The following is a 10,329-nucleotide window of genomic DNA, read 5'->3' on the forward strand; positions in this document are numbered from 1 at the left end:
AAAGATTCACATAAACAACAAGGCGCCCGGTGGCACCTTAAAGACTAAGGATTCACATGTATGGCTGGGTCCCTTTACAGGCCTAAGGATTGAAGCTGTAAGATCTTCAGGCCAGGGACGCTGTTCTCCTGTTTTTATTTTAAACAGTTCCATGAACACTACCGGTGCCTAGCAAATAAGGAGAATGTTTACACTCATGTTAACGAAAACATGCAAGTGCAACGGCAGCACACGTGTGCAAAAGGAATCTTGCAACACTTCCACCCAGCCAGGGCGACATGGTTCTTCGGAGAGATCCATGTAAGGCAGGGCCATTGTCCTCCCGCGTTCGCCGGCAGCTACAACAAAGAGGCGCCTCCCATGATCGGGGCACTGATTAATTAAGGAAGCCTTTTCTTTCCCTGCCTCACGAGCGGCCAGCATGCAAGGATCAGGCGTCTGGCCCTTTGCAAGGCGGGCGGCCCAATCAGTGCAATCTTGAAGCCGTGTGGCAACTTCAAGAGCACGGCCCCAAACCCTCCCCGCTGCGTTCCCCCCCGGGGGGGGCAGTTACAAGCCGAACTGCGGGGCGAGCGCTGACGCCGCGGGTGGCCACGCACGAGCAGGGGCACGCGTGGCTCCGCAGGATCGGGCCCTGCCCTTGCACCCCCCCGGCCCCGGCGCCGGGCCGCGTCGCGGCGGCCTCTAGATGGTGCTCGGGGCCCCGCCTGCTGCTTGGCAGCTCGGAGAGGGGCTGCCTCCTCCCCCTCTGAGCTCAGTTCCTGCTGCCCTGCGTCTCTCGGGGCTGCTGGGCTCGCCTGGGTGCCGAGCTCGCCGCCAGCATGTCTTCCAACGCCAGCCTGAGCAGCATGCAGCGGCTGGTGGAGCAGCTCAAGCTGGAGGCGGGGGTGGAGAGGATCAAGGTGAGAGCCCCCGGCCAGGGGGCGGCTTGCGCACAAAGCGGGTGGGGAGGGCTGGGCTCTGGTGGCCCGCTGCGAAACCGGAGGCCAGTGGCAAGGAAAGTGGGCGAGCAGCGTGGCTCTGGTGTGGGGGCTCCGTCCCCTTTTGGGACTTGGCTGGGGGGTCCCGCCACCACTCTGCTAGCTCCCTCCACCCAGCCTGGGGTGGCCAGAGGTCCCCACATCAGGGGCTTTGTCTGATAGAAGGATCTGTACCCTCCCCCTCCCAGAAAAGAAGAAGTGTCCCGATTTTTTTTCACACTGGCTCTCTGGTCACCCTATGCCAATCTCCGACAGCAGCGGCCCATGCGCCCAGAGGCGAGGAAAGGGCGATGACGACTAACTCTGCAGAGATCTGGGGGGGGCGAGCCACTGATGGACGCAGCTGTGAGGGGTGGGAACCCAGGGATGCTGTTGGTCTCGGCCTATGGCTCTAGGTTCTCTTCTGTAACAGGCTCGGCTCCTTTGGGCAGCACGAACTCAGCAGCTCCTCTGTTCAGCTGACAGGGGCATGTGGGGAAAGAGATCCCTGCTCCCCAGCCTTGCTGCACTGCAAGGGTCAGTTGGTGGGACAGGGCTGGAGCTTTGTGATCAGGCTTTCATTACCTGGCGGGGTCAAAAAAGGGCCTTCTTACTGCGATTGTAGGTTCGACAAGGCCACCGAGGGGCTAGCTGCTTCTGGGCACAACTTGGTTCCCAGGCGGGTGGGCTCATCTGGGGTGGGGGCCTTCTGGTCTGGGATCTGGAGAAATACCTTCAGGTCTGGTGGCTTCTGTTTATGTTACAAGGAGAACGTCGCCAACGACTGGCATGGAAGTCTCATCAAACCAATGGCCCAGTTGCCCCCCCCCCCCAGATCTGTGGTGGTTTGCAAGGGAAAAAAGCCATCAGTTGATTGCGGTTTTTAACATGGGCTTATTTTCTGTTGTTCCGTAGGGTTTGGTGTTAAATAAAATGAGCTGCCCCTTCCTGAGCTAGCTCAGTAGGACAGAAGTAGGCAAGGACTTGGCCAAGCCCCAGGCTGGTGGGAAGAGCAAACTTGGAGAAAGCTATGGGGCGGAGAGGTCCTTCAGCAGTCTGTGCCAGCTTACCTTTGTTTATCTGCATGGGGTAGAGGGGGTTAATTTTCTTCAGTTTGCGGTATTTTGATAAACAACTGGGAGAGAGTGACTGAATGACGTACTTCTGGGGACAGGTTCTGAGCCTTGGATGCAGCGTGCGGGGTGTCTGCCAATCCAGCTCATCAGTGTGGCAGGAGAGCATTTCCCAGGAAAAAAGGCTATAATGAATAATATAGCAGAACCTCATTAATTCTTGTTGCTGATCCACAAACATGATAATCTAGACCCCAAACCTGATGATCTCGCCCACTTCCAATTAGACTTGAATAGAGAGGCTGTAATGATGCCTGCCAATTCCTAGATGTGTGTATGTTTGTTTTTATAATTATTTCTTTTATAAAATCCTGCCAACAAAAAGCCTTGTTTTATAGCTGGTGATCATTTTAGAATTCCATGTTCCACAGTAGCTTTGATAAAGGAACTCTTTCGAGCTATGTGCAATGTCCATCCCTGTTTCAGGCTGTAAAACAATGAAAGTCAAATTAATTTGCATCCAGGATTTTCCTCCTCTCTCATCACCCCAAGTGTGCACACAACCTTACTCTGCCCAGTTCATAAAACACAGGCTTATCTTGAAATCAGATTTGAATACAGCTTCAATACTTTAAATGGTAGCTGTTTAGCCAGCTATTTTATAAATAAGAAACAGCTGAGACTAGATTTTTCTAATTTATGCTCATCTGCTTCGCAGTGAAAGTGGCAAGCGCATAACTCCCTGACCTGTACAATTACATGATGAAAGTAAGGCGGTATTTTAACATCAATGCACCATTCTCTCTAATACATTTACTAATATAACCAAGAAGGCTTATCAGTAATTAAAACTAAACAATAGTAGTTAAAATGACAAAGTACATGTGGACTGATTCAGTAACCGGGATCATAGTTTATCATTTGTTTGCTTGCATGTTCATTCATTACGTTTGGGAATCTGCAATGAATAGCCTGGTCAATAGTACAGATGTGCCCAGTTCTTCTGTATTGTAGCAGTGCAGTATTGTCTATTATTGTTGAGGGTGCCTAAGCATTTCCATTCCAATGTTCTGTTTTCAACTCTCGATAACATTAACCCACCAGGCAGAAATTTCCAGCCTTGTTCTTTGTTGGAAGGTGTCTGGTTTGTTTATTGGGCTCTCTGGTTTTATTTGTTGGACTTCTTTTAAAAAAAAAAATTCAGATTAATTTTCTCTTAGCAAGATAATTTGATCACAGAGCAGTAAAATAGGCACAAAAAGAGGAAACGCCAAGGAAGAGAATATAATGGTGAAACAACGTGCAGGGGGATTTTAAAAGATGCTGAGCTGGATGCCGTGTGGGAGAAAAGAGAGCTCTCTTTTGGCTGTTCAGAGTATGTGATGAATTATCAGAGGGAAATCCACCCCCACGATTGCATGCTCTGGCAAGGTTTTTGCCCCCCTCTCCAGATGCGTGCCCAGGGAGCAAGACTTTCCCAAAGGAGGAGCCTGGTCAGAAAGAGAGACCTACGCACAGGGACGCGCACAAGGGGGGCGGCTGGGCTGAGCACGCTTATTGCCATCTGCTGAAATGTGGTAGATTAGGGAGTGAGGGGGGGAAATGTACATTTGGCTTGCATTGAGAACGCACAAGCCATAGTGACAGATGGCCCCGCTACTGAACACTACTAACCTGTGTCACAGAGACTGCTACTGCACTGTTGCCACACGCAAGGTGTGCGCCTCCTTCAGACACAGTTATCAACAGCAGTAGGATATACATGGCTCCTTGCTCATCGGCTGGCTGCAAAGTTTGCCTGTGTCAGCAAAGGTAGGCAGAAGAGAGCTGCAGAGTGATGCTGAGCACTGTACAACATGGCATATGCAGGACACACTCTGCTGATTACTCCATAGTAGAGCACTGTGTAGCCCTGCGCTTATCTTCTGCACTTTGGTATTGACATAGGGCACTTCAGTAGGCCAATTAGTTCTTTGGGTGCATGGTGCCTCAACAGGAAAGGGCCCAGTTTTCAGGCTTCTCAGTAGCGACTGGTGCTGTAGTCCAGAGAATGGCATGGCTCGGAAATGATGGGGCCGGTCCCAGGAAGGGACTGCGAAAGAATAAGAAACCCTTCAGGCATTCCAGAAGGGGAGTCTCCAGGATCAGGGAGAATGGCAATCAGTCAGAGTCACTTCTCCCTTGCCTCTTGGGTGAGGCTGCCTCAAGCATCTCTGAGGCTCTGAACACAGCGTGGTGGGAGGAGATACTCGGAAAAATTAATATTGTAGGGGAGCCGTGGCTGGCAATGAATAGAACAGACCCCAAAAAGGGAACTGAGTAAGAGGGAAGAGAAAAGCCACACCATGTGCTTGGGAATGCTGCTGGATCTGACAGTCTGAGAATGGCAGCAAGCTCACCAGGCCCTAGGGATGGACGGTCAGGGCCATCCTTAGGCATACGCAGCGTACGCGGGTGCGTAGGCACCTGTGGGTCTTAGTGTCCACCCCCCCCGCAACTTCCTATCCCTGTTCTGACCCTTCCTGCAGGCACCCACCACGGCTGGCTGCTGCAGCCTGGTGAATCTTCCTCTGGAGGGGATCTAGTCGTTAAAAATGAAAAAGCCTCCAGCCTGCCAGACCTATTAGCTCAACATTGGAACTGTTAAAGAGCCATTCAAGCGGTAATGAAGCCATTTAACAGGCATTTGCCAACCCCCAGGTATATACTGTCCCTTTCTGAATTTCCTGACCAAAACAGTTGTGCATTACCATCATATTTACTCAGAACATGTTAGTCTACAGGACCTTAGTTTAAAATTTGCTTTAAAAATATTTCATTAGTGTGTTGCTGAAGATTATGAAATCACATCTCTTAAAAAATCCTTGCCTAGATTTTTAGATGCACAATCTGAGTATTCATCTTTAGGCTTAAATGCTTGGATCTTCAGAATATAGTTTTTTAAATAAATCCTTCAAAAGACCACCTGCATCTAAAATACACATGCGAGCCCAAGCTGCCATTGGGCATGGGGCACCAGTTTAATAATACTGCATAGAGCCCACTAAATCCTAAGGATGGCCCTGTGGATGTGGGTCACTGTCCCAATCCCGCAAGTAAATCACTCCAGTCCCCTCTTCTGGGAGCACTGGGGCGCCGCACAGGGAGCGAGAGCTATATTCGCTGAGCTCAGAAAAAGGCCTAGTGTGTAGCTTCAAGTGAGGACGTCGCACTTGGTGATTGGGGACTCCAGTTAGTGTTCTCCAATACTGCCCTTTGGCGGACTAAAATCCTACTAGGCTGGCTGGCAGACAGACACCCTGTCCTTAAACATTTCCTGGATCCACGCTGCTGTCTGCATCCTTGCCATCTGATTTTTGAATCTCTCTCTGTCCAGCTCCAAAAGTTGCACAGGCTAACCAGCCTGTCGTCTAAGAGGGCAGCATGGATGCCTCAGGCTCTTCAATACCTTCTGTCTCCTGAGCTTGCTTCAGACCTATCAGGCCACTCCTCTTCAGGTGCCTATATCTAGATTTAGGAGATCAACTTTAGGCACCCAAGCTTGATAATTTTGACCTAAATAACATTTTCTAAGGGAGGTTCAAATTTTAAGCCCTTCACTCTGCCCCTGCTGCTATCCTATGTCTTGCCTGATTTGTCTTCTCTTATTTAGCATGTAAGCTCTTTGGGATGGGAACGATGTTTTCCATGGTGGGAAGCGCTGTGTACGTTGCTATGGGACTATTTTGTAATAAAGTACACCGGAAAATTGAATTGCTCTGTGTGGCACAATGGAACTTGAATTCTGTGGCACCAACACCTACGTTCCACACGCTGCTGTGGCTCAGAATTGAAAATACTCGTTGATGTAAAACGTAGCGTCTGTCTCGCCAGAGCTTTGCGCGTTGGAATCTGCGTTATTTTAATCGGCACTTTTCGCTTTGGGAGCTGGCTTGGCTGCTTTCCCACTCTGTGTGATAATGGTTACTAAAAAGAGGAACTATGTAGTAGACGTCAGGGAATGAACTGGTTTCTCCTCTGTATGAGGGTATTTCTTTTTCCTTGTACAGGTCTCTCAGGCGGCCGCAGAACTTCAGCAGTATTGTATGCAGAACGCCTGCAAAGATGCCCTGCTCATAGGAGTTCCTGCTGGGAGCAATCCTTTCCGGGAGCCTAGATCCTGTGCTCTACTCTGAAGTCAGGTATGGTAGCAACAACAGAAGTCGTATATGCTATCTGCTGTAAACCCAAAGCCCTAGAAATGACAAGTTTCCATTAGGTTCTCTTCCTGGCTCTTACATACATACCAATAATACCTCTTCTCTAGCAACGTGCTTACTTTTTTTCTACTCTGGCCCTCTGGGCACTAGAGTTAAAACATGTTTCTCCCTCTGGACGTCCCTCTTCTCTTCTTTTGCTTGTTGGCAGATACGGTGTCTGTCGCTATTTTTAAAAGGAGCCTTCAGCAACAGCAGGATGTTGGGTGCATAATCGATTTGATTCTCTGCACTTCAGATAAGACCCTCCTTCATTTTGGAGTCTGGGAAGGGTTTAGAGATCAAAGGCAGCAGGCGTCGATGGCACACTTCCAAGTTAGCTTTTATCTTCTCCCGCTGTAACTGTAGATTGTTTCTACTCAGCGGTGCTCACAATCCCCATTCCTCCATTGGCAGTGACCAGGGAAAAGGCAGCTACCTCCACTTGAGGGTAGGAAACTGTCCCTCCAGAGGAGCATGGGGTACTACCAAAATGGCCAGTAAGGGACCCAGTTCCCCTTCCCCCAAAGTTGAGTCATCTCCCTATGGGAGGTGGCCTTCACATTACATTCACAGTGGTTTATGGAATGAATATTGTCTAGGAAGTGATTTCAGGGGGCGCTTTCTTCCAGCAGATATTGCATTGATGATGAGGTACCATTTTAGGAGATCAGTTATCTGGGGATAGGAAGGAAATTTAGAGGAAGGATTGACTGTGCAGTAAACTTAAGCATATGTGGTTGATTCTGTTGACCCAATAATAGATCATCCAGTTTCTAATTAACTTAAGCACGGAATTTAACATGTTCCATGCCATTTGCAGTCTTTCTTACAACGCATTTCAAACATACCGTTTTCCCTGTTACTTCACACCCTTTAACTCTCTTCAGCTTTTGGTGACGGACCTGGTAGTGCATCAAATGGAACTGCATTCTTGATTAGTTTCTTTGTTAACTAACACAGTCCCAAAAGAGGCTGCACGCGGCTTGAAAGAAACAAATGAGGCTGCAGCATCTGCACTGATTTAAATAACTCTCCGCATGTTATAACACTTTTCAAGTTAAAAAGAAAAGGAGTACTTGTGGCACCTTAGAGACTAACCAATTTATTTGAGCATGTTGTATTGCAGTTCACTTATGCTTTGTCTACACTAGGCTTTTTCCCACCATTGTGACAGCTGGCGCAGCTCCATGAGAGATGGCAGCAACGGAGGGCCTAGTGTAGACTGGTAACCACTGTCATTGTTGACCTGCTCTGAGCAAGTCTAAACAATGTGGTTCACTCACCAGCTGCCACCTGAACGCTGTCTACACTAGTGCTCCCTGCATTGCCGGCCCTGCTGGTAGTAACAGTGGGAATATTAAGAAAAAAATTGAGTGCAGACAAATCATTAGGGTCCAATCCTGCAACGGTATTCTCACCTATGTGTTTATTCCCATCCGTAGTCATATGGACAGCCCTGGTACTACAAGGGTGTGAGTAATTCTTTGTAGGATCAAGCCCCTGTGTCTTGCCAAAAAATCTTACATAGCACAGTCATCATGTTTAATGTAAGAGCAGCCATCCTCATAATTCTTTAAAAGTGACAAATAAGGTGGTAACTCCTAGTAGGGAGGGTAAATAAATTACCACGACAGGAGGACTGATGAGAGTCCCATTTACTTGCTCTTTGTTAGAGGACACTGTCAACTTGAAATCTATTTGGTTTAATTGGTACTTTTGTCCCTCTGCCAAATTTTGTGCTTTTAAAAATCACATTTTCCTATTTTTTTAAAATGTTTGTTTTCTCCGCTGGAGCTGTGTCAAAGTAAAAGCTCCTGGAGCCAATGGGTCATCGGGCTGACATGGTTAAGGCACATCCGTTTCATAGCCGGTGGCACATAAGGGAGTGGTGTGGTCAGCATCATGTCTGACTATCTTTGGCTACTCTAACCCTATGGATCAGGCACTATTTTGCAGGTGGGTGAACTAGAGGTGGCCTTTCATTGTGAGATTGAGAGAGACTCAAACCTGCGACCTTCACCATTCAGCCAACCCACCTCTGTGGATCTGGGTGAAAGAGGGGAAATTGACTGGGGAAAAAGTGCAACTGATGGCTCAAAATGCTATCAAATGCACAAACAGAAAAATATTTTTTTGTTTCTCTCTTTGTTACAATAATCTTAGGTGTCCCTGCAAATGTGATATTTAGGATGACAGTGATTCTTCTATTTTCTATTCCTTTTATGAGGCTGCCATTCTACTTGTGTATATGTGTTTCTAGGACTTGACTCCATCTGAGTTAAGAAATAAAGTATCATATGGTTACATTGGCCTGTCAAGATACAGGATTTTGCTCCTGTTTGAGGAATAAGAGCCCAGTATATGATTTATTGCAAGCATTCCAGAAGTACATAAATGGGTACTGGGTTTTATGTCTTTCTTCTTTTGCTAATAGACCAATATTTCATAGCACTTTTGTTACTGCTTCATGAGGATAAAATGGCAAGGACAAATTTTACAGTATTCCAGGAAGCTAGCACCCAACAGTGGCTCATTTAACCTAACCCACAGTGAATAGGGTTCTGTGTTACAGCTTGTGAGAAGAATTTATTAAAGAAGAAAAGCAAAGACAGCCTTTAATAAAACTCTTTTTCCTTTTGTAGGGAACGTCGGTGGAGAGTTTTCTTCAAGCATGAAATGAATAACAGCTGCCTTTCCTTCTCAAGAAAACACTATCTCTGTGCCCTACTTTTTCTGTGGCCAAAACAATCTCCTAGATATTTATCAATCTATTCTGGTGTATCAGTAGTTCACTAGATCTTTTGCTAATATGTGTAAAGTATTTTATATGAGAAAGCACTCTTAATAACTGAGTTAACATTGTTTCCATAGTTACTACACAAGGTTATTTAATGATGAGGTTGTTTACATTTTAGAAAGGAAAAATATTTTAAAAATTTTACCAAATAACTCCCCTTCCCCCCCCCCCTTAATAATTGTGATGCCTGGATTAAGGATTTTTCTACACACTTAAATTAAATTGCCTCTTCCTCTTACCCAGGCTTGGTATTTACATTTTCTAAACAGACACCCACAAAGTGCACATTGAAATACACAAGAACCCGGTTTTAGTAAGAGAACAGTGTTGCCAAATGGAAAGGGTTTTTTTTTTTTTTTTTTTTTTAAATTTTTAAGACTTGGGAGCTAACTCAGACTGCTCTCCAGCTGCCTTTAAATCAGTATGTGATGTCTTTTATAGAAATTGCCTGACAGTATGTAGCACAGATTTGATTCTTATGACACATTCACTACAGAATGTCCAACCTGTTTACTCTCTTTCTTATTTGTGCTTCTCAAGATATTGCTTTGTTGGAATTTTCTTAACAGATGTTTAAAATATGATTAACAATATTCACAGAACACTAGAAAAACATGAATGCAAATTGAGTTCACACTCAGAATTATCAAGGCTTGAAATACACAACTCATTAAGCCTCTATGAGTGTATAATGTTGTTGGTTGTGTGCCTTTGGTTTTTTACAAAGCACTTTTACAAGACCCTGCTTATTTTTTTTAATAGTTTTTCATTTTGTTTACTCTCCAGTGTTTGTATTAATCTTTTAGAAGCTTGGAAATAAAATTCTTTTCCCTACTGCCTTTGACCTTTGTTTTATTATAAGGAAGAGGAGACCTGTTTGTTCATCAGAGGATTTTCTGATTTAGATATGGGAAGGAGGGCTCATGAATTACGCGGCATTTAGGGCTGCATAGGTTAGTGCAGGAATCCAGAAAAGTTTGTCTCCTGTTAATAGAAAAGCAGTAGTTATAGATGTTTAACTTCTTTGTGTGAATAAGGGAAGGCATCATAACCCAACTTACAAGAAGAAATGTGCACAGAGTATTTCATATGAAAGGTGCGTATGATTCCTTAGAGTGAAATTTTCAAAGGGGACTAAGGGATTTGAACACTCACTTCCAATTAATGTCATTGGGAACTGGGCATCCAAATCCCATAGGATCTCATCATGAATCTTTCACAAATACCTTCATTCTGGTGAGGTACGGAAGAAGAGTGTACTA

At 45.9% G+C, this 10,329-nt stretch overlaps 1 protein-coding gene across 1 annotated transcript; it reads left to right on the forward strand.

Annotated features, from left to right (window-relative positions):
• Positions 1 to 707: 707 nt before the first annotated feature.
• On the forward strand, positions 708 to 9,906 carry GNG10 (G protein subunit gamma 10). Its single transcript, XM_037902128.2, has 3 exons — positions 708 to 902; positions 6,082 to 6,213; positions 8,913 to 9,906. Exons 1-2 carry the CDS (start codon positions 822 to 824, stop codon positions 6,205 to 6,207), a joined length of 207 nt encoding a protein of 68 aa, XP_037758056.1. The 5' UTR covers positions 708 to 821; the 3' UTR covers positions 6,208 to 6,213; positions 8,913 to 9,906.
• The last annotated feature ends 423 nt before the right edge of the window (positions 9,907 to 10,329 follow it).

Source organism: Chelonia mydas, chromosome 5 (assembly GCF_015237465.2).
Source record: "Chelonia mydas isolate rCheMyd1 chromosome 5, rCheMyd1.pri.v2, whole genome shotgun sequence".
Taxonomy (NCBI): domain Eukaryota; kingdom Metazoa; phylum Chordata; order Testudines; family Cheloniidae; genus Chelonia; species Chelonia mydas.